At 40.5% G+C, this 24817-nt stretch overlaps 1 protein-coding gene across 2 annotated transcripts; it reads right to left on the minus strand.

Moving 5' to 3' along the window:
- Positions 1-1103: 1103 nt before the first annotated feature.
- Positions 1104-24533, minus strand: ZNF713 (zinc finger protein 713). Of its 2 annotated transcripts, XM_027527250.1 has the most exons (6): positions 22996-24533; positions 18672-19115; positions 16906-16991; positions 9370-9496; positions 8671-8763; positions 1104-4944 (listed from the first exon to the last, which is right to left on the minus strand). In XM_027527250.1, the coding sequence occupies exons 3-6, from the start codon at positions 16987-16989 to the stop codon at positions 3902-3904; spliced, it is 1347 nt and encodes a 448-aa protein (XP_027383051.1). In that variant the 5' UTR covers positions 16990-16991; positions 18672-19115; positions 22996-24533; the 3' UTR covers positions 1104-3901. The 2 variants fall into 2 exon arrangements, with proteins under 2 accessions (XP_027383051.1, XP_027383050.1); XM_027527249.1 differs by lacking the exon at positions 18672-19115.
- Between the last annotated feature and the right edge of the window lie 284 nt (positions 24534-24817).

Raw genomic sequence — 24817 nt, forward strand, 5'->3', positions numbered from 1 at the left:
TTTTCTCTATGAGTAATTATTTTAAGGTTTGGCACCATCTTCCGAAGATAAAATTGCATTCCTATAGGGCGGATGTGTAATGGGTTTACAACAAAGGAAAGAATTTATTACCTTAAGGGTCTAAAGTTACTAACACCAAGGCCACTACTTATTTTTTCTACATACCAACTATATTAATTAATACACATTCAAGGATACAATTCAGGGGATGTGAAAACTTGGCAACAAGCATTGGCTCACCAATGAAATCTTTCACTAGTTTTATTCTGACAGTTTCTAACTCTCTGAGAGGATCTAAGCCATTTGAATATCTTAAGCTTCCCGTGCCTCTCGAGGCTGGGAGACTGTAAACAATCGTATGCATAGCTGTAGGAGTCCGGGTAAACTTGTCAGGCGAGTTAGAGCGCCATCTGAGGGGTTTGAATTTAAACACTCCTAATTGCCCAGGAACTTTATTAATTGGAGCTGTAAGTTAACTCATTGACAGAGAGAGCAAGATGGTGGTGGGGGACAGCCCCCAGTGAAGTCAGAGGTGAGAGCACAAAGCAATAAAGTAGGCAGACTCTGGTTTTTGTGGGGTAGATGCTCGAGAATATCCGGGGGGACTCCTGAGGCTCGATCCCGCCTTTGCGTATGCCAAGCCTCCTTCCTCATGACCTTTGTCACGAGTGGAATGTCTCTCGCTGGCTCCCAGCAGAAGTCCGACATTTTTATAACTAGTTTTGGTATAATCATTTTTGATATTCTGGGTACCTCTTACCTGTTTCTTAATGTGTTTAAGGCACTTAATAACATTTGAAATTTTAGGTCTGAGACTTTAATTAAATGTTTAGATGTATTTAAATCTGATCAGTGTTTACAAGAGTAAGGATATCTCATTTTAGAAATTCTTAAGTATTTATTATTTGCACATCTATGAATAAATTAGAGGAATGTCAGCTACTTAAGGAATGTCATTTGGTTTCTTAAATTAATAAATTGAAAATTAATCAAAATCCAAATGAGTATTTTTCTCCCAGCCCTTAAGCCCTTTGGACATAAGAGAATCTATCAACACAATAATCCTTTTTACTCTGAGATTCTGAGAAAGAGAGTCATACAAATTTTGGTATTGAGCAGCAATTCATTTTATTAAGTTTAATACATTTATCAAATGTTTTCAGAGTGCTATAAAACACTGTTCCAGGCACTGTTTTTATCCACTGGATTAGGAGTAAGATGATCCATGTTCTAGTGACATTCCAGTCTGAGAAACTCTGAATAATTATCGCTTATTATCATGTCTAAGCTTCAGTATCTTTTTTCATAAAAGAAAGGCAACATCACTTGGTTGGAGGGACCAAATGAATTAACATATGTAAAAGGGTAATATCTTGCCCTCCTAGACAGAAATAAGTCATAACGTTACATTTCTGAGTGAGTAAACCACTCCTATGACTCCCTAGAATTTCCATGTAATAAATACTTTTAGGATTCACTTAAATTAGAACATGTTGAAGATAACAAAGGACATGAGAATGAATTCACACCAGAATGACATCGTTTACTGTATGGTTAATATAAGCATAATCATTTATGACCCTAAGCATAGGCAATAGATTCTAATTTTATGAAGAATTGGTGAAAATCCATGGCTGACTGCTCTCCTTCAGTTCTGACTCCTCTTTTCTGAAATTGTCCAAATTGTGCTTATCTTCTTCTGAAAATCCTGTACTGCTCTCCTTTCCCTGTGTGAGGTACACTGCCTTCTGTTGAAGCCTTTAGCACTCTTTGTGGATTATTCAGGTTTTTTTTTCTTGATTGCATACTTTGATCAAAGGCTTCACCAACTATAATCAATCATTACTTCTTTTAACCTATACCTCTGCTGTCTGAGACTTCATCTTGCCTCACTCTCTCTTCCTGAAACCTGAGAGCTCTATACTCTGCCTCTTTAGGGCAAATAAATCTTACATGTTACTCCCTTTGGTGAAGAGACATTTTCAGAACTTATCTGTCTTGAAAATTGATCTCCATTACAAAGGTATTTAAACATGATATTACTGGAAATCCTCCCTCACTCCAGTATCTCCGGGTTTTATTAACTATTTCATCCACTGGTGTGTGGGACAAAAATGTACTTGAAAAGTTTAACTTCCACAATGAAATGAAATCATTTCATTACTTTCTTGTTTTTTAGAGTTTTAATTTTTTTTTTTAATTTACATCATTCCAGCTTTGACTTAAGGCCTATGATATCTAGTCCTTCACAGGAATAAAGAAATGGGGAAGTCTTTAGCTAGGAGATATGTTAGAAGAAAGGTGAGAAAGCAAGGGGACTGGGGAAGGAAAAAAAAAGAAAGCAAGGGGACTGGGTTCCAACTTGGTCTCATGGCTTCTTCAGCCAAGACTGAGAAGACCAAGAGAAAAACAGAAAGCCCAGAAAAAAGCAGCTCACTAGATGTAGCTATTCATGGTTTATGACGGTTTATATTTACAATGCTTTGTAACATCAAACTGCGATTTCTGTCAAACAAGGCAGTGATCATAAAATTTAACCACCTTAAATTCCTTTTGGAAAAAGGTGGTACATAAATATACTTCAATAAATAAAGTGAATTATTAAACAAACTAGTAACACTTACTTGCATGTGTGCTCAATCATCTCTGACTCTTTGCAACCCTATGAAATGTAGCCCACCAGGCTCCTCTCTCCATGGAATTCTCCAGGCAAGAATACTGGAGTGGGTTTCCTTCTCCAGAGGATCTTCCCAACCCAGGGATCAAACCCACAGCTCTTGTATTGGCAGGTGGATTCTTTTCCACTGAGCCACCTGGGAAGGCCCTATGCTTCCTTAGTTGTTTATATAAACCAATAAGGCTCTTTCCTGGTTCTTTGCCTCAGCGTGGCACCACTGCTTACCCTCTGGTACAGCCCCTACTTCTGACTTCCACAGTGATGCAGACAGGTGAAGGGATTCTTACAAAGTCCCTGTCAGTATAAAATAAAACCTCCTCTCTATCTGAACCTGCAAATGTAACAGAAATAACAATTTTGATTCAAAAATATACATTTGCCATAGGGAAATTTAAAACTACAGTAACAGGATAAAAAAGTAGATTTCTCTGAATCACTTTTCAAAGGTCACCAATATGACCCTTAGTCTCCTCCAAGACTCATCTTAGAGATCCCAGGACCTGTTTGATGAAAATAATGCAAGGATTCCTAAAAAACAATATTATTATTGCCATATCCTACCACATGGCTTCTCAAATGATGGTACAGGAGACATAGATGGTATACCAATGAATATTTTCAACTTCAAAATTATATATTTATTTTGATGGAAATTAGAATATAATTAGCATACAAAACTCACAATCTCCATAAATAATATTTCCTAGGACAAGGCTAAAAACCCTGAGTCCTATTAAAGAAAAATATTAAATAAACATTAAGTATGATAAAATTGGTAAAGGATATACACAAATGACTTAAGTTTGAAAAATATTGCTCTTTTCTGTTTATTTCAAGTTAATGTGACTGGTTATACTACACAATAGCCTCAATTAATTAATGTTTATATAATTTAAAAACTGTATGCTATAAAAATCAAAGGGAATAACGATAGGTCATTGCCTACAGGATTTCTGGTCATTAAAAAAAGTTTAGAATATGACTCCTAATATAATCTTGTTTATAAAATAAATTATTTTCACTACGTATAACTTCTCCTGGGAATATGCTAAATTTAAGGTCTAAATTTATTTGGTTTCTATGCATTAAAAGTTTTTTATAAGCTTTCTCCCCATTATGAATAATCTGATATTGAACAGGATGAAAAGGTCTAGCCCAAATTTTCCTGTATTTATATATTCATATGATTTCCTTACCACCCCCATTACCCCCATCAGGACAAAGCTAAAAATTCTGAGTTATGTGCTGTGGAGTAAGGGAAGGACTGTGGCTTAAGGTTTTCTCACATTTATTATACTCACACAATTTCTCCCGAGTGTGGATTTTCCTATGTTGATTAAGGTGTGCACTCTGGCTGAAGGCTTTTTCACATTCATTACATTTATAAGGTTTCTCTCCTGTGTGAGTTCTCTCATGCTGATTAAGATGTGTCCTCTGGCTGAAGGCTTTCCCACAAAAACTACATTCATAAGGTTTTTCTCCAGTGTGAAGTCTATGATGTTCAGTAAGGGATGTGATCCGGCTAAAGGCTTTACCACACTGATTACATTTATAGGGCTTCTCTCCAGTATGAATTCTCAGATGCTGAGTAAAGGATGAATGTTGACGGAAGGCTTTCCCACATTCATTGCATATAAAAGGTTTTTCTCCCGTGTGAATTCTCTGATGTTGAATAAGGTGTATTCTCTGGCTGAATCTTTTCCCACATTCATCACACTTATAGGGTTTCTCTCCTGTGAGGACCATCTGAGGTTGAGTAAGAGATGAGTTCTGGCTGAAGGCCTTCCTGCATTCACTGTGTTTCCCTTCAGTATGAATATGACTGGTAAGAAGAAGATGTTGATTGAAGATTTTTCCACACTCATTATATTCATAAGGATTCTCTCTTACATAGTTTCCCTGATAGTAAATCAGATCTGAATTACGTTTGATGCTATTTCCTTGTGTGTCAGAATTAAGGGGTATTTTCATTGAAGGAATTCTCTGTTGCATAAGAAGGTTTGAGTTCAGATTATAGTTTTCCCCAAATCTACTACATTCAAGGCCTCTCTCCTGTGTGATCTTTTTGTGGGTAAAAGATACTTGTCCTAAGTATCTCTGCTGGTTTTCTTGGTTGAATTCTAACTGGTAATCAAACTCCCAGAGTCCACCTAAGATGGAGTACCAGAAACTGTCTCCTGTTAGTCTCTCCATTATCATGTCATGGGTTTGATTTTCATCAGACATATTATGGTTTGATTTTTTAATTTCTGGTCTATTCTCCCCATCTAAAAGAAATTCAGAACATATAAACACTTCAGTATTTTCTGTTTGAAAAAGAAATTGTTGCACAGTATATCACCAAATGAAACTGACAGCCGTGCAGACAATGAAAATGTGGCACTGAAAATTTTGAAATAAAGCCATGTAACAAGGGGAAAGACTATAAGAGGATGACAAGAAGCAGTGAGCAGGGAGAAATTTTAAAATATGAGTGGTGATCATAAAAAGAAGAGATCCATCAGGAATATACATAATTGGGAGAAAATGGAAAGGAGAATAAGAAATATCAGAACAAAGTCTGTGCTCAGAGGTGGGAGACAGAAAAGACTGCTTAGAGAACACAGGGCCAAGTCCAGAACCTTCTCAATCTTACCTGTGGATTATTCTATTGCAGTGCCCACTATCTGTTTATTTCAAAAGTATTTCTTCCTATTTTAAACTTTTGTTTAAAATGATAAAACTAATACTAAATTTTTGGCTGTGCTGGGTCTTCATTGCTGCATGTGGGCTTTTTTAGCTGTGGCAAGTATTGTATTAGTTGCTGAGTTGTGTCCAACTCCTTTCAACCCCACAAACTGTAGCCCAAGCAGCAAGTGGAGGTTACTCTAATTTCCTTGTCTTTAATCCTACTCCCATTTTTTTAGAACCTTGCCCCATCTTTTCTATTTTCTACTTACACTCTCCCTGACCCCTTCCATTCAGCACTTTAAACAAGCTGGAATCACTCCTGCTTAGAATGATCCTGTTTTGACACTGCCTTCTAGTCTAGCTACCTGGTTCATCTGGTAAATAATCTGCCTGCAATGTGGGAGACCTGGGTTCAATCCCTGGGGTGGGAAGATCGCCTGGAGAAGGGAATGGCTACCCACTCCAGTATTCAGGCTTGGCGAATTTCATGGACTGTATAGTCCATGGGGTCGCAAAGAGTTGGATACAACTGAGCCACTTTCACTTTCACTTTCTTTCTAGTCTAGCAGTCACCCTCTTTTTTTGCTTCACCTTCTCATTTGAGCTTCTTGTAAGAAGTACCGTATATGTACTGGCTATACTGTTTTTTAGTTTTTGGCTGTACCAGCAGCATGTGGGACCTTAGTTCCCTGACCAGGGATCAAACCCACACCCTCTGGAGTGGAAGTGTGGAATCTTAACCACTGGACTGTTAGGCAAGTCCAACTACTAGCTCTACTTTTTTTTTTTTAATCTCCTGTTTACTCAGCAATGTATAAACTGACTGTTTTACTAATTACTCCCCTGTCACTTCTCTCATTAATATCATCCCTAACCTTTTCATTGCTAGATCCATCAGACATTTTACATGTCTCACCTTAGCTAGGAAGAGAATTTCTAGATATTAAATAGACATCAGCTAATGTAGAAGACAATGAGACAAGCAATACCCCAGAGGGCAAATCAGAATGAGGCTGCACAAGCCAGATCATTCTATCTCAGTTCCTCCATCAACAGAAACATTTTACCACATCCTTATAAGAGAAACAATTGATTGTGTCTCACAGGAAAATGCAAAAATGTAAGCAGTCTCCTTGGAGGGCACTGCTAGGCTGCCTGCCCTGACAAGGAGGATACAAAGAAACCACTTATTCAACCTCATCTGTGGACCAAAAGCCTTGACCACACAGGTACAGTTGATAATGAAGTCTAGAAATTTCTTTTCTATTCTGGCCATGCTGCACACCTTGCAGGATCTTAAATTCCAAACCAGGGACTGAACCTGGGCCCTGTCAGTGAAAGCACTGAGTCCTAACCACTGAACTGCCAGGGAATTACCTGGAAATTTTCTTGAGTGTAGTAATTATTTTCTCGAGTTGGGAGTCTTTGGGCAGGGACATAATGGGAGACAGTATGGCTCCTTCACATGGCAGCATATGTACCTGCGGGAAAAAACAGCTCAGGTTTCTGTGTGGGCACCTACACTGGCAATTTGCCTGAAAAGGGAGTTTTTCATTTTCCTTCTTTAGTTTCCTATTCTCCAGGTTCCAGGATAGGAAGGTTTGTGAAAATAATGTTACTCATCATTGTCAGGAAAAGTGCTCAGGGGTTCTTGACAAAGTGTTTTAATTATCAGCCTCTAAACAGGGTTTAGAGCACTGGGGTGCACCACCTGTCAGGCTAAAATTTTAGGTCCAATGAGGCTGAAAAAGGAGTAAGTTTTCCTACCTAAGATAACCAAGAGCACTATAAGCAAGAAAGACAACTGAGTCAGAGTCAGCTTCACAAAGCTCAAGTTTGAATGACAGAAAACCAAGCCCAAATGATGAAACAAGGTGTCTGAGCAAAGAATCAAGATGGGGTACATTAACCTGGCTTAATGACTCAGTATCTGGCACGTAGCCATCAGTCCACTGTTTCCTAATATAACCAGGCAGTATGCCCACAAAAAGGAGCTAAGATTTTGGGGTTTTGGTTTTTTTTTTTTGGTCAAGAAGTCTCATTTAGTAGCATGGTTTAAAGGAGTAGAGAATCAATAGGTCCAGGATTTGAAATACTTGATTAAAATGACAGTATGACATTCATAAACAAAAATATAATCTAAACTCTGGGAAAAGAATGTACATGAAATACTGAGGCTAGAAATGTAGAAATGGAAAAATGACATAGAGAAGCTACTTAAAAGCACAGTACTGAAGAATGAACACCAAGTCCATAAGAAAGACATGCCTTTAGAAGAATAAAGAGCAAGAGAAGGTATTTAAAAGAGCAGGTAGGATAGCTATGACAGATTCATGTTGATGAATGGCAGAAACACAATGTTGTATTAAATTACCCTTGCTTTATTAAAGCAATTACCCTTGCTTTACCCTTGCTAATTTATTAAAAATAAATTAATTAAAAAAAAGGACAGGTTGGGAGACAGGAGAGAGGCTACAAGAGGCAAGAATGGTGTGAAAGCCAAGGTGCGAGACAATTTTCAAGAGTGAAGTCAACATAGTCAAATGCAACATGATCATAGAACATGATAATGGTGGTTTGTTTTAGCCACTGGACTTGACTGGAAGGAAGTTAGTGGTAATCTCCAAGAAAACAATTTTAGTAACATAAGTATGACAGGGATCCTATCACAAAGGTGAACAAGAGACTGAGAACCAAGGCTATGGATTTTAGACAACTTTAACATGTTTGATAATAAAAATAAAAAAAATAATGAAAAATAGGTAAAAATGTTAGAGGGTTTTGGTATGGAAAAGAAAAAGATTTAAAGAATCCTGAAATGATGTATAAACAAAAAAATAGAAAGTGCTTTGTGGAGATTTGCAATATCAAGGTATTTATGAACAAACTAAAACTTTCAAAATAATTTTTGTGTTGTGCAAATTTTTAAAATAGTAAGTATATATATATATATATAAATCTGTTTAATCAGGAAAAAAATAGTCATTTCTACTTTGGAAAAATGTCAAATATGAACTGAAGTTTTTAAAAGGCCTCTGCTGTGGCTGCTGTTTAGTTGCTAAGTCATGTCCAACTCTTTTGGACCCCATGGACTGTAGCCCGCCAGGGTCCTCTGTCCATGAGACTTCCCAGGCAAGAATACTGGAGTGGGTTTCCATTTCCTTCTCCAGGGGATCATCCCAACCCAAGGACCAAACCCATTAAAAATGCCTTGATATCCTTTAAATCCCAGAGGGAGATGTTCAGAGCACACTCCATTAAGTATTTCAAAAGTGACTATTTTCCTTCACTGAGTCACAAATACTCAGATGCTCTCTTCTCACCTGGATGAGTGTCTGGTGGGCTGACTCTTCCCATCATCCACTGCTCCTCCTGCTCCAACTGAGTGATCACCTCTGGCTTATACAGTTGATGCCCTGTTCAAGAGGAAAATGTGTATCTTAGAATTTTACACAGGGAACGAACATCTCAGAACTCATTTCCAAACTTTTTTTATCTTTAGGGTCTTTGGATTTGGAAAGGGGAGGCTTCTGAGGCAGCAAAATAAAGCTACCCATCTCAAAGTCAACACATTTCACCAGAGGACAAAGCAGGAAACAGAGGTCTCTTGTCTCCACAAATGATTGCCTTTCTTCCATCCTGGCCTCATGCTTTCTAACTGTGGTGCTGAAGAAGACTCTTGAGAATCTCTTGGACTGCAAGGAGATCAAACCAGTCAATCCTAAAGGAAATCAACCCAGAATATTCACTGGAAGGACTGCTACTGCTGAAGCTGAAGCTCCAATACTATAGGAACCTGATGAGAAGAGCTGATTCACTGGAAAAGACCCTGATGTTGGGAAAGACTGAAAAGAAAGGGAGAAGGGGGCGACAGAGGATGAGATGGTTAGACAGCATCAACGACTCAATGGACATGAATTTGAGAAAACTCTGGGAGATAGTAAAGGACAGGGGAGCCTGGCATGCCAAAGTCCATGGGGTCCCAAAGAATCAGACATGACTTACAGAGATGCCCTCCTTACCCAGTGCAACCAGATTCCTATAGTTTTCCAGCATCACATCTCGGTAGAGGTTCTTCTGAGCAGGGTACAGCTGGTCCCACTCTTCTCTGGTGAAGTCCACAGCCACGTCCTGGAATGTCAGTGATTCCTGAAACATCAAGTATATCCCTGCTCAGCCAGAAACCTTTTTGTTTTTCCTTTACAGGGGCCCTTAAGGGAAGAGTCAAAGGTGGTGCAGTAGACAAAGGATCCCTGATTCCTTCTAGTGGTAAAATACTGAGCTGCTCTGCTTCCCCAGCTGATACAGGGAGGCAGTCTGTCGTGTTCTGCTCTGTTGGTCAAATCCTTAAGTGCTATGCCTTGTTCCCTTTAATGAAAAATGGCACTTAGACCCCAAGATCTGGGCACTAGCTGCATCCAGTGCTACTGGAGTACCATTTCGTCTAGGCCCTCTCAGGGGTCGTATCTAGGAGAGAGGGGAATATATACGATGATGTACGTATACACACACAACTCTACTCCATATCCAACCCAGTATTTACTGATATTTATTAAAACCCATAGGTCAAGAGAGTGACTGGTTAAGAAAAAACAAAACACCATGGGTCTATACTGATATCTCTAAATCTAATCCAACATAGCAGGGTTCATTCTATCCTCTCTTCTCATATCTGTAATTCCCTTCTCTGACCATGAGACTCCTGGCTTGTCTTACCCAGGTAGCTCAGCAGTAAAGAATCTGCCTGTAATGCAGGAGATGTGGGTTCGATCCCTGGGTAGGGAAGATCCCCTGGAGGAGGGCAAAGCATTTCACTCCATTATTCTTGCCTGGGAAATCCTATGGACAGTGAAGCCTGGTGGGCTGAAGTCCATGGGGTCATAAAAGAGTTGGATACAACTGAGCGACTAAACATCAAATTGCCAACATCCACTGGATCGTAGAAAAAGCAAGAGAATTCCAGAAAAACATCTGGAATTCATCATCACACAACTCCATATCCAACCCTGTAAACACACACAACTCTATATACAACCCTGTGTTTAGTGATATGTATTAAAACCCATGGGTCAAGAGATCAACTGGTTAGAAAAAAAACAAACATGGGTCCATACTGATACCTCTAAATCTAATCCAACATAGCAAGGTTCATTCTATCCTCTCTTCTCATATCTGTAATTCCCTTCTCTGACCCATATCTCTCTTATCTTATAATTCCCTTCAAGAGAATTCCAGAAAAAAACATCTACTTTTGCTTCATTGACTATGCAAAAGCCTTTGACTCTGTGGATCACAATAAACTGTGGAAAATTCTTCAAGAGATGGGAATACCAGACCACCTTACTTGCCCCCTGAGAAATCTGTATGCAAGTCAAGAAGCAACAGTGAGAACTGGACATGGAACAATGGACTGGTTCCAAATTGGGAAAGGAGTATGTCAAGGCTGTGTATGGTCACCCTGTTTATTCAACTTATATGCAGAGCACATCATGTGAAATGCCAGGCTGGACGAACCACAAGCTGGAATCAAGACTGCTGGGAAAATATCAATAATCTCAGATATGCAGATGACACCACCATAATGGCAGAAAGCGAACAGAACTAAAGAGCCTCTTGAAAGTGAAAGAGGAGAGTGAAAAAGCTGGCTTAAAACTTAACATTTAAAAAACTAAGATCATGGCATCCAGTCTCATCATTTGATGGCAAATAGATGGGGAAATAATGGAGACAGTGAGAGACTTTATTTTCTTGGGCTCCAAAATCACTGCAGATGGTGACTGCAGCCATGAAATTAAAAGATGCTTGCTCCTTGGAAGAAAAGCTATGACAAGACACATTACTTTGCTGACAAAGGTCCATCTAGTCAAAGTGAAAAGCGAAAGTCACTCAGTCATGTCCGACTCTTTGCAACCCCATGAACTATACAGTCCATGGAATTCTCCAGACAAGAATACTGGAGTGAGTGGCCATTCCCTTCAGCAGATCTTCCCAACGCAGGAGTTGAACTGGGGTTTCCTGCATTGCAGGCAGATTCTTTACCAACTGAGCTATCAGGGAAGGCCCCATCTAGTCAAAGCTATGGTTTTTCCAATAGTCATGTATGGATGTGAGAGCTGGACCATAAAGAAAGCTGAGCGCTGAAGAACTGATGCTTTTGAACTGTGGTGTTGGAGAAGACTCTTGAGAGTCCCTTGGACTGCAAGGAGATCCAACCAGTCAATCCTAAAGAAAATCAGTCCTGAATATTCATTGGAAGGACTGATGTTGAAGCTGAAACTCCAATACTTTGGCCACCTGATGCGAAGAACTGACTCATTGGAAAAGACCCTGATGCTGGGAGGGATTGAAGGTGGGAGGAGAAGGGATGACAGAGGATGAGACAGTTGGATGGCATCACTGACTTGATGGACATGAATTTGAGCAAGCTCTGACAGTTGGTGATGGACAGGGAAGTCTGGCGTGCTGCAGTCCATGGGGTCGCAAAGAGTCAGATACAATTGAACTGAACTGAGTGAGTAAACAATAACAACAAAATTATGGACAATGTGTTTACTTATTTGCTCAATCCTAGATTTTAAAGAAAGTGGTTTTGGTATTGCTAACACATGTGCTGTGCTTAGTTGCTCAGTCGTGTCAACTCTTTGCAACCCCAAGGACTGTAGCCCAGCAGGCTACTCTGTTCATGGGGATTCTCCAGGCAAGAATACTGGAGTGGTTTGCCTTGCCCTCCTCCAGGGGATCTTTCCAACCCAGAGACTGAATCCAGGTCTCCAGCATTGCAGGCAGATTCTTCACAGTCTGAGCCACCAGGGAAGCCCAAGAATATTGGAGTGGAAGCCTATCCTTTCTCCAGGGGATTTTCCTGACCCAAGAACTGAACTGGCATCTCCTGCATTGCTGGCGGATTCTTCACCAGCGGAGCTACCAGGGAACATGTCTCTGCACAGAACAAGCCTACAAATGAGAGTTCAGTATTGAGAATTATTTTGCTTTTAGTCTGAGCACACAGAGTACAAGAAATGATTTCGTTTCAAAAGTTAACTCCTTTTCAGTGTGGTTATATCAGTAATTTGAAATACAGTTTGGCTCACTTATTTCTGTTTATTTTCAATTTTAAGCCCTCCTTGCATACTGTACACCTCCATTCCCTCTTTGTCACCCATTTTCCACCTAAGTCCTACAAGTAACCAACCTCATTAGATGCAAGTTTATCCTTTCAATTTCTCTTTTCCCTCAAACAAGCATTTGATACATTTATATATTTTTGTTTCCTCTTCTTTCTTGTACAAAGTAGCATATTATAGGTAATCTTTTGCTTCTGATTTTTTTCACTGAACACTTTATACTGGAAATCCCTCCACACCAGTTCATAATTTCTTCCTCCTTTTTTTTTTACAGCTTGTGTGGTATTGTGTGACTATCCCACAACTTATGTAACTAGTCTACTAACAGACATTTTAGCTATTTTCTACTCTCTTGTTACTATAAATCATGCTGCAATGAATTATCTTGAAAGTATACTATTTTGCTATGTATATTAGTCTAACTCTAGAATATGTATGTATGGCATATGTATGTATGCCTGGCAAAAGAGTATATGAATCTGCAATTTTGATACATATTGTCAAGCTGACTTCTGTAGGGGTGGTATCAATTGTGTCATTATCTATTGCTGTATAACAAATCACCTCCATATTTAGTAGCTCAAAACCAGTAACAATCATTTATTTTATTCTCAGAATCTGTAACATGGGCAGGATTCAGCAGGAGTAGCTCATCTTTGTTCCATTTTGTTTCAGCTAGGAGGCCCAACTTTGGGCTGTAAGATTCACTTTTTAAGAGGCTCATTCATGTGGCTGGCAAGTTGGTGCTGGCTGAAAGTTGGGAGCTCAGTCAGGTGCCTTTGGTCCTCTCCATACAAGCCTGTCCACAGGCTACCTGGGCTTCCTCATGGCATGGTAGCTGGATGCCAAATGCAAAATTCCCAAGAGAACCACCTTTCTTCATCCAGCCTCAAGAGTCACGTGGCTTCAGTTCCACCACAGTCACAAGCCAGATCCAAGGGGAAGGAACACAATCACACCTCTCCTGATAAGAGTAGTTAAATCAGTATAAGAGGAACCTATGGAATGGGAGAAATTGTGCCATTTTCAGAAAATACAACCTGCTACTGTTTACCCTCTGAAGGTTAATATTCACATTCCTTCCTTATGCAAATTTTACTCATCTTCCTCAAGACCCCTACGTGTGATGTATCAATTTGAAGTCTGGGATCTTATCATCTACACCAGGTCCACAGGCAGATGAGGCTCTTGGAACATAGTTCCTCAGGTATGGTTCCCTGAAAGCTTTCTATTTTTCTTTCTGTGAGCTGAAGAAATAGGTATTTGGCCCCACCCTTTATCCTTCACAAACTCAAAGTGGTGGGAAACTCATAGAAATAACTGCCACACACACTCCCATTCAAGTAAACAGCAATTCACAGCAATTCTATAATGTAGCTGAGCTGGGCACGTGTTGAGAGGTATGAATGAGAAACAGTTTTATTTTCAAACTCAGTAATTTCTGGCTCCTTTATATACATATTTTTGATGTTTTAAAAAAATTGAAATACTGTTGATGTACAATATTATTTAAGTTACAGGTGTTCAACATAGTGATTCATGAATTTTAAAGGTTATACTCCATTTATAGTTATTATAAAATATTGGCTATATTCCCTGTGTTGTAGATTCTTGTAGCTTATTTTATACATAATAGTTTGTACCTCTTAATCTCCTACTTCTTGCATTGCCCCTTCCCCATTCTCTCTCCCCAGTGGTTCTCACTAGTTTGGTCTCTATATATGCAAGTCAGCTTCTTTTCTGTTTTATTCACTAATTTGTTGTATTTTTCAGATTTCACATAAAAGTGATATCATACAGTATTTGTCTTTCTCTGACTTATGTCACTTAGCATAATGCCCTCCAAGTTCATCCATGTTGCTGCAAATAGCAAAATTTCATTCTTTTTTATGACTTAGGAGTAATTTCATTGTATACATACACCACATCCTTATCCATTCATCTCTTCACGGACACCGAGGTTGCTTCCATGTCTTGGCAATTGTAAATAATGCCTCTTTGAACACTGGGGTTCATGTATCTTTCTGAATTTGTGTTTTAGTTTTTTGGGGGGTATATACCCAAGAGTAGAACTGCTGGGTCATGTGACAGTTCTATTCTTAGTTTTTTGAGAAACCTCCATACTGTTTACCATAGTGGCTGCACCAATTTACATCGCCACTAACAGTGTATGAAGGTTCTCTTTCCTCTACATCCTCGCCAAAATTTGTTATTTCTGTTCTTTCTGATGACAGCCATTCTGACAGGTGTGAGGAGACAGCACACTGTGGTTTTGATTTGCATTTCCCTGATGATTAGCGAGGTTGAGCATTTTTTCTTGTCTGCTTCCTTTATATGTAACAGTTCTTTATCTAGTTTATCTTTTCCTCTCACATTTTACTTTAACCACCCAGAAGCTGACACCTGGCACTTTTAGTCTTCTACCTGAAAATCTCCTTAAATATATCATTGAGTCCATTAAGTATAGTTCCTATTTTTCTTGTTACTGAAGGTGACAATGTTGACCAAAATTCCTTCTTCAAGTGTCCCTTTTCTTCAGCTCATGACAAGATTTTCCTTATTATCCTTTAAGTCCTGTGAAAGGTCCTTTAGGGCCCCACTAACTCTCCTGGAGGTCCTTTATGATTCCAAAAATAATCTTCTCCTTTCTGTCTTCTGCCCTTTGCTCAGCTCTCTCTCTCTCTCTCTCTCTCTCTCTCTCCTGTCCCTCTCTCTTTCTCATTAGTCTTTTCTTTTACGGATTCTGGATTCTCAGTTGTAAGTTATAAAGGAATTCCCAAATTATTTTCTTGTGTAACTTTTGTGGCTTAGTTTTTCATATTTAAATATTTGATCAGTTTGAAGACTGTTCTGATGTAAAGTATGAGGTATGGATTCAACTTTACCTTTTTCCACATGGCTCCACAGAAATATCATTGATTATTGAATAAACCATCTTTCCACCACTGGGTTGAGATATGGTTTATCATATGCAAAATTCCTATCTGTTCAACAAATATTTATTCAGTGCTTCCTATGGGTCACCTATAGGGCTTGAGATATACTAGTGAACGAGAGACTAAAATTCTCTTCCTTTATGAAACTTCAGCAGGGGAAAGTAGACAATAAATGATGACTGGGTAAATTATAGAGTATGCTATTAAACAACACTTGTTCTTTAGAAGAAAAGCGATGACAAATCTAGACACCATACTAAAAAGCAAAGACATCACTTCACTGACTAAGCTGCACAGAGTCAAAGCTATGGTTTTTCCAATAGTCATGTACAGATGTGAGAGTTGGACCATAAAGGATGTCAAATGCTGAAGAATTGATGTCTTCTAACTGTGGTGCTTGAGAAGACTTTCCTGAGAGTCCCTTGGACAGCAAGGAGATCAAATCAGTCAATCCTAAAAGAAATCAGTCCTGAATATTCACTGGAAGGACTGATGTTGTGGCTGGCTTAATTTGTGGCGTTAATTTGCCACATTAATTTGTGGCAGCAGAGGTCCTCAGGTATATTAATAATTCCATTACCTCCAAGGGGTCAGTGACATGGGCATCATCCATTGTTTGAAGACTGAATGGCAAGTGTTTAAATTCTAGTGAGCTGTTTAAGGGAAGGGTGATTTAAAGAATCCGCCTGCCAATACAAAAAATGCAGGAGATGTGGGTTTGCTCTCTGGGTTGGGAAGATCCCCTGGAGTAGGAAATGGCAACCCACTCCAGTATTCTTGCCTGGAAAATTCCATGGACAGAGGAGCGTGGTGGGCTACAGTCCATGGGGTCACAAAGAGTCAGACACAACTGAGCACGCACACATGGACTATTAAAAGATAGTCTACGGCTTCTTGTGTTGCCTTTACAACATTCAGGACAGACATGAATCTACAAGCTGATAAAAATGCTGAAGGAGAGAAGAGCTATAAAGAGGTATGGAAGGTGAGTGGGAAACACCACATACAGATATGTCACATCTGTCCCAAGAATCTCAAGGGCTCTGGACTTGGGGAGCTTAGTTCTTCTGAGAATTGAAAAATAAAAGTACCTACATTCTGCGAACCACCATGTCATTTCAGAGGAGAGGAAAACAACTTACCTGGGGCTTCTCTGGTGGCTCCGTGGTAAAGAACCAGCCTGCCAATGCTGAAGACATGGGTTTGATTCCTGATCTGGGAAGATCCCACATGCCTTGGAGCAACTAAGTCTGTGCACCGCAACTATTGAGCCTGTGCTCTAGAGCCTGGGAGCTGCAACTACGGAGCCCATGTTCCCTAGAGCCCATGCTCTGTGACAAGAGAAGCCATCGCAATGAGCAGCCTGCACACCGCAACTAGAGAGTAGGTCCCACTTGCCACAACTGGAGAAGAACCTCCACAGGAACAAAGACCTAACACACCCAAAAAAAAAAACAAAAAATAAAGTTATTAAAAAAACAAACAAAACTGAACTTACCTGAGACATGACTGTCTGTGATCCAACATTCATTTCCTTCTCTGTGTTTCCTTCTTGAGAAAGTACAGCATCCTGAGAGGGCATTCCTGAGAAAAGAAGAGAAGAATCTTGTCAAGGAATGATATTAAAGCTTCACCTAAATTTTGCGCCTTTTGTCTTCTATCAGGATGGCAGATGGTTTAGACAGAAGCCCTCTAAGACATAAGTCTAAAGTCTGGGTGACGTAACTCTGACACTCTTGTTCCTCTATTACACTGAGGAATTTAAAGTATGGCTGTCTCTCCTCTGTGGTACAACTCCACTTGTTGCAACATATGGGAAGCTCGGGGTGCTCATTGGTTTTTAGCACTAGCTACTCATTTGGGGGGGATTTTAAAAAGATGCCAGTGCTCAGCCCCTCTTCCCTGAGATTTGGATTTAACAATCTCAGGTGAACCTGGGCAACAGCATTTTTAAATTCTGAAGTCTCCAAATGATTCCAAATGGCAGATGAGAACCACTGAGATGATGTGATCCAGAGAATTTATGTTGAGGAGTTATTCTTACTCTTTAAGAGCATAAACTCACCCCTAAACTCAAAGTCCAGGCATCTCCTCTACTCTCTTTAAGATGATCCTTCTATTCCACTCCTAGGCATATTCCATGAGGAAACAAATATTGAAAAAGACATGTACATGTACAATGAACATGTACCCCAATGTTCATTGCAGCACTGTTTACAATAGCTAGAACATGTCCATTGACAGATGAATGGATAAAGAAGTATATGTGGTGCATATACAAATGGCATATTACTCAGCCATAAAAAGAAATGCATTTGAGTCAGTTCTAATGAGGTGGATGAACCTAGAGCCTATTATACAGAGTGAAGTAAGTCAGAAACAGAAAGATAAATATCATATACTAACACATATATATGGAATCTAGAAAGATGGTACTGATGAATTTATTTGCAAGGCAGCAGTGGAGAAACAGACATAGAGAATAGACTTATGGACATGGGGAGAGGGAAGGAGAGGGTGAGATGTATGGAGAGAGTACCATGGAAACTTACATTACCATATGTAAAATAGATAGGCAGTGGGAACTTGCTGTAAGTCTCAGGGAACTCAAACATTGGCTCTGTATCACCTAGAGGGGTGGGATGGGGAGGGAGATGGGAGGGAGGTCCAAGAGGGAAGGGACATACGTACATCTATGGCTGATTCATGTTGATGTCTGACAGAAAACAACAAAATTCTGTAAAGCAATTATTCTTCAATTAAAAAATAAATTAATTTTTTAAAATGATTAAAAAAAAAAAAAAAAAGATGATCCTTCTACACCTTCCCTACTGGCTTATTTGTAAAGAATCCCCCTGTTAATGCAAGAGACACAGGTTCAATCCTCGATCCAGGAAGATCCCACATGCTGTGGGGCAGCTAAGCCTATGCACCACAATTACTGAGCCTGTGCTCTAGGGCCCATGAACTGCAACTACTGAGCCCACATGCTGCAACTACTGAAGCCTGTGCACTGTAGAGCCTCTGCTCTGCAACAACAGAAGCCACCACAATGAGAAGCCCACACACCACAACTAGAGAGTAGCCCCTGCTCGCTGCAACTAGAGAAAGCCTGCGCACAGCAAAGGAAGACCCAGCACAGCCAAAAATAAATAAATAAATAAAAATAAACATTAAAAGTTATTAAAAAGATGACCCTTCCAATACAGAAAGGAGATTTCACGCTTTTCATTTCTCAGAATGTTCACCTTCCTTTTTGAGTACCTGGATTCAGTCCTCCACAAGGATGACTACACCTCTTGGCAGTCCTTCAGTTGTAATGTCACCAAAGCCTTATTCTCTTCGGGCACGACAGTCAGGAGACATACCAGTTCTAACAGCTTCAGCAGCCCTGTCAGTCCCCGAAGGCTGATTTTCCAGTGCCTTAAAGGCAGCAGCCAGTCGCAGGTATTAAAGGTGCCTGATCTCATGAGAGGGTCAGGAGCCAGTGGATATCCATGACAGTGATTTCTGCTTCCCAGGGCAGCCACTCTCAGGATCTTGCCTTGTTCATGTACAGTTGAGATGTGGAGGTTGCTGAAGTTGGCTATTACACTGCTCTTGTTTTTTTTCACTAAAGGCATCAATCCTACATGTACATACGTCACTGTGATATTTGAATCTGCCTCCCGGCAGAGATCTTGAGAGATACAATTTCAGGCTGAGCACCTGTAATGAGATGCATCAGAGTCAGCAGAAGGACTCCAGCAGTGTTGGTCCCCTAGAGACCTATGGAGTCTGAAAAGAGACATACACACTGTTCATTGATAAAGACAGAGCACCACAGGAGGTGGAATTCATTAAAACAATCAAAAAAGCAGTTTTAGAATTTCTCAAAGAGCAGAGAGATACAGAGGCAGCAACTACAACAAATTTAGCCTTAGTCCTCTCCCACCCTCTTCTTGGAACAGAAAACATGTGGTCCTTTCCCACAGAAAGACTTTCAAATAGAGTGGTTTTCTCCCCAGAAAGAAGAAAAAAACAGGCATTTCACCAGTACCAATAACAGAATGAAATGTATTGATCTGTTAATAATCATGAGAATACATTTGTTCTCTGTTCACAAAAGTTGACCTGAAAAACTCTTCTCAAAAACTACTGATAGAAACAAAGAATAAAACCATTTCTGAGAAGTAATAGGAAGAAAGAAAGGAAACTATGGTTCCAATGGAACGGCCCTGTTAGAGAAAGAAGCCATTCAAGCCAAGACATGCCAGGAATCTAACATTTTACAACCAGTTTTCACTAATAGGAAGATCTTTCAAAAATAATTTAAAAGCACTTTAAGATCAGGTCCTTATTTTATCAAGCAAAAACTCTAAAAAGGTCCCATGGTCTGAAGAGCCAGGTTGAATTTACAAGAATGTCTTGGGGTTTCAAACCCAATCACCTGAAAACCATATATTCACAACAACAAAAACTGCACTAACCATGTTAGGAAGACAGGTTTCTCCTCCTATGAACCCAGGGGAATGAGGAATATTTCAAGTATATTATACATTATACACAAACATAGCTAGTTTGAGAGTACTTTTTATGGCATCTGATGGGAATGCTGCTGCTGCTGCTGCTCAGTCGCTTCAGTCCGACTCTGTGCGACCCCATAGACGGCAGCCCACCAGGCTCCCCTGTCCCTGGGATTCTCCAGGCAAGAATACTGGAGTGGGTTGCCATTTCCTTCTCCAATCCATGAAAGTGAAAAGTGAAAGTGAAGTCACTCAGTCATGTCCGACTCTTAGTGACCTCATGGACTGCAGCCTACCAGGCTCCTCCGTCCATGGGATTTTCCAGGCAAGAGTACTGGAGTGGAGTACTGGATTTTCCAAGAGTACTGCATTTTCCAGGCAAGAGTACATTGCCTTCTCTTCTGATGGGAATAGGGTTCCATAAAACACACTTTTGGAAATGCTGATCTTAGAGATCTTTCCTTTTATTAACTTCATAACAAACTACCTTACTCTACTTTTATAATAGCACAATATTACACTGTACAGCTCTACCACAATACGTTTAACCACACTCATAGTTAGCATTTAAGTGGTATCCCTTTCTCAAACCACAAACAATATTGTAATGAACATCTTTGTACACACATCCCTGTGCACCTGTGCAAGTATTTCAGCAGGACAGATCTTAGAATAGAATTTCTGAGCCACAGAGTGAACTCACTTAACATTTTACTAGGTGTAGTCATACTGCCACTCAAAACACTTCCTAAATTGTACAACCAGGGCCCTGCCCCTCTGCATTTGCCTTGACACTTTGTTAGCACCAATATTGATATATTTTCCCACTCTAAATGGTGAAAAGTATCTTTGTCTTCATTTGCATTCTATAATTACTTATGAGGTTAAGCACTTTTTTTGTTTATTGGTTTCCTGTAATTTGCTGTAATTCGTCTATAAATTGCCTGTGCATATCCTTTGTCCACTTTTTTTTTTAAGTTAAGATTTTCACCTTTATTATTATTATTTATTTGTCTGTGCTGGGTCTTAGTTGTGGCATGTGGGATCTAATTCCCTGATCAGGGGTTGAACTAGGGCCCCCTGCATTGGGAGAGCAGACTCAGCCACTGGATCACCAGAGAAGTCCCACACTTTTTTTTTTTCAACAAGTCTCTTTACATATTTCGGTACTTTCTCTAACACATGTTGCAAGTATTTTATGTCTCTAATTTTAAGCCCTTTGCTCTTTTCAAATATAGCAAATATTTTTCAAAATACTTGGCACATGGGCTTTTCTGATATAATTTTGATATAATTTAATTAATGCATTTTCCCCAGAGGGTTTTGAGTCCTGTCCTGGCAGTTTGGTATGCCTACAACATAAAGTGCAAGGACGGAAGGCAAAGCAGTATGCAATATTAAGGTCATAAAGGGCTTTGTTGTTGTTCAGTCGCTCAGTCATGACCAACTCTGCAACCCCATGGACTGTAGCATGCCAGGTTTCCCTGTCCTTCACGAATTCTCGGAGTTTGCTCAAACTCAAGTCCATCAAATTGGGGATGCCATCTAACCATTCTGTCCTCTATAGTCTTCTTCTCCTCCTGCCTTCAATCTTTCCCAGTATCAGGGTATTTTCCAATGAGTTGGCTCTTTGCATCAGTTCAGTTCAGTTCAGTCACTCAGTCGTGTCCGACTCTTCGAGACCCCATGAATCGCAGCACACCAGGCCTCCCTGTCCATCACCAACTCCCGGAGTTCACTCAGACTCCTGTCCATCGAGTCAGTGATGCCATCCTGTCGTCGTCCCCTTCTCCTCCTGCCCCCAATCCCTCCCAGCATCACAGTCTTTTCCAATGAGTCAACTCTTCGCATGAGGTGGCCAAAGTACTGGAGCTTCAGCTTCAGCATCATTCCCTCCAAAGAAATCCCAGGGCTGATCTCCTTCCGAGTGGCCAAAATATTGGAGCTTCAGCTTCAGCATCAGTCCTTCCAATGAATATTCAGGGTTGATTTCCTTTAGGATTGACTAGTTTGATCTCCTTGCAGTCCAAGGGACTCTCAAGAGTCTTCAACATCACAGTTCAAAAGCATCAAATCTTCAGTGCTCAGCTTTCTTTATAGTCCACCTCTCACGTTCATACATGACTACTGGAAAACTACAGCTTTGACTACACCGACCTTTGTTGGCAAAGTAATGTCTCTGCTCTTTAATATGCTATATAGGTTTGTCATAGTTTTTCTTCCAAGGAGCAAGCAAAATCACTGCAGATGGTGACTGCGGCCATGAATTTAAAATATGCTTGCCCCTTGGAAGAAAAGGGCTTTGAGGTCACTGCTAAGAAACTAAAACATTATCCTGATGGCATCAGGGAAGTATACAAAAGTTTTCAGCAACAGAGTGACTTTCAATATTCTCCATTTAATAAGAGCACCTACTAAGTGCCATGATCAATTCTGTCTCTTGGAAAATGGTAATTTTTGTACCTTTAATATTTCCCACAATTCAAAGTAAGTAAAAGAAACAAAGTTCATTAAATCAAAAGACACAATTACGGGGATCTGCTCTGCCACATATTAAAACATTTTATATTAAAAGAAAATGGTATCAGTGCAGAAACTGTGAGAGCAGTGTAACAGGCTAGAAACAGATGTGAGTATACAAACGTCTGTAGAATAGATAAGTGTCATTTCAATTCAGTGGGAAAGAGATGACGGCAAGATGACCGGGGAAAAGGCATTTTTCTATCTTACAGGTTATCACAAATTTAATATCCAATAGGTTAAAATGTAAAAAAAAAATTTTTTTTAATCCTTTAAAAGTATTAGACGAAAATAAAGGTGAATCTTTTAATACTCTTGAAATGGGAAAAATTTTCCAAAAATGATACCCACCCACGCCTATACAAAAATAAATTGCAGAAAATATTAGAGGAAAATAGGTTTGTAATCTTGGGAATGGGAAGGCCTTCCCATGAAAGGGGAACAGGGGGTCCGAGAAGCCGGAGGGCGCCGCCTGGGGGGCTCGGAGTCGAGGGCTCCCCGCCCCGTGACCCCCGCCCGCCCTGCCCCCTCGCCAGCCACCCGCCCGCTGGCGCCGCACTCACCCGCCTGCACAGACAAAGGGCGCCCCGGGCGGCTCCGCCCCCTGACGCCGCAGCCGCCGCCGCCCGTCCCGACCGAGGCGGGAGAAGGTGATGAGGGCCCTGATGCCTGAGCCAATGACGCCCAGTGACGGGGCCCCTGGGGCTGGACCAGCCGCCGGGGCCAGCCAGGCTCTGACGAAAGCCTCCCAGCAATGGCGGCCGCGCCGCGCTGGCTCCGGCTCGGCGATACGCATGCGCCGGCGGTGCCGGGGCCCGACCTCTTCCCACAGACCCGGCTGGGAACTCCCACCCGCTCCCCCCGGTAGGCTTCTCACCAGGGCCGCGCTGACTACCCGGTCCCCGGCCCCCGCTCCCGGCCTCGCAGAACTGCGCCTTCAGAGAGGACCCAGGACCCTCCCAGAGAGCCCTTGACGATCAGACGCTCCAGCGAGGGGCGCCGCGCGGTCCCCTAGGTGACCACACAAGTCGTCGCTCTCCTCAGTCCTGAAATTCCGCCCCTTCCCCAATTTTATATTGACGAAACTAAAGATATAGTAATAACGATTGAATATATAATACAAGTATACTGATGAGAAGAATGGAATTCTTTTAACGGAGATAAAATTGGAATTCGCCAAAATCGATTGCAAATGCTTATCTGTTAATGCAGGCATTCAACGGGGAAGGGAGAGACTTTTCAACAATGCTGGGAAAACTGGATGGGCACATGCAAAAGAATAAAATTGGACCTTAGACTTAACAGCACGTACATAAATTAATTCAAAACGGATCAAAAAACCTAAATGTGAGAGGTAAAATTATAAAACTCTTAGAAGAAAACATAGGAGTGAAGCTTCATGATGTTCTTTTGGCAGTTATTAATATTTCCTTTAGATGGCATCGAAAGCACAGGCAACAAAAGAGAAAAAAATGGATAAATTGGACTTCAGTATTTAACACTTCCGTCCATCAAAGAACAGTAATAATAGAGTGAAAAAACAATCCACAAAATATTTGCAAATCATTTATCTGATAAGGGATTAAGGTCCAGAAGGAATAAAAAATTCCTGTAAGTCAACAACAAACTGCCATTCAGATTTTAAAATGAGCAAAGGGGTACTTCCCTGGTGGTCCAGTGGTTAAGATTCCATGCTCCCGTTGCAGGGAGCCTGGGTTCCACCGGTGGTCTGGGGAACTAGATCCCACATGCTACAGCTAAAGATTCACCATGCCCCAACTGAGATCTGACACAGCCAAATTAATAAATAAAAATGAACATTTAAAAAAAATAGGCAAAGGAATTCAACTGGCATTTCTTCAAGCGAGGTATACAAATAACCAATCTGCACACGAAAAGATGTGTCACTCATCATTAGGGAAATGCAAGTTAAACTGCAATGAGGTACCAAGTCACGGACACTAGCATGACTACTATTCAAAAAACAGTACAGGTGTTGGCAATGATGTGGAGTAATCGGAACTCCTATGTGTTACTGATGGGAATATAAAATGATACAGTTGCTGTGGAAAACAGTTTGGCGATTTTTTTAAACATCCAAAATCACTGTAGATGGTGATTGCAGCCATGACATTAAAAGACACTTGCTCCTTGGAAGGAAAGTTATGACCAACCTAGACAGCATATTAAAAAGCAGAGACGTTACTTTGTCAACAAAGGTCCATCTAGTCAAGGCTATGGTTTTTCCAGTGGTCGTTTATGGATGTGAGAGTTGGACTATAAAGAAAGCTGAGTACTGAAGAATTGATGCTTTTGAACTATGGTGTTGGAGAAGACTCTTGAGAGTCCCTTGGACTGCAAGGAGATCCAACAGTCCATCCTAAA

The sequence above is a fragment of the Bos indicus x Bos taurus genome, chromosome 25 (genome assembly GCF_003369695.1).
Source record: "Bos indicus x Bos taurus breed Angus x Brahman F1 hybrid chromosome 25, Bos_hybrid_MaternalHap_v2.0, whole genome shotgun sequence".
Classification (NCBI taxonomy): Eukaryota; Metazoa; Chordata; class Mammalia; order Artiodactyla; family Bovidae; genus Bos; species Bos indicus x Bos taurus.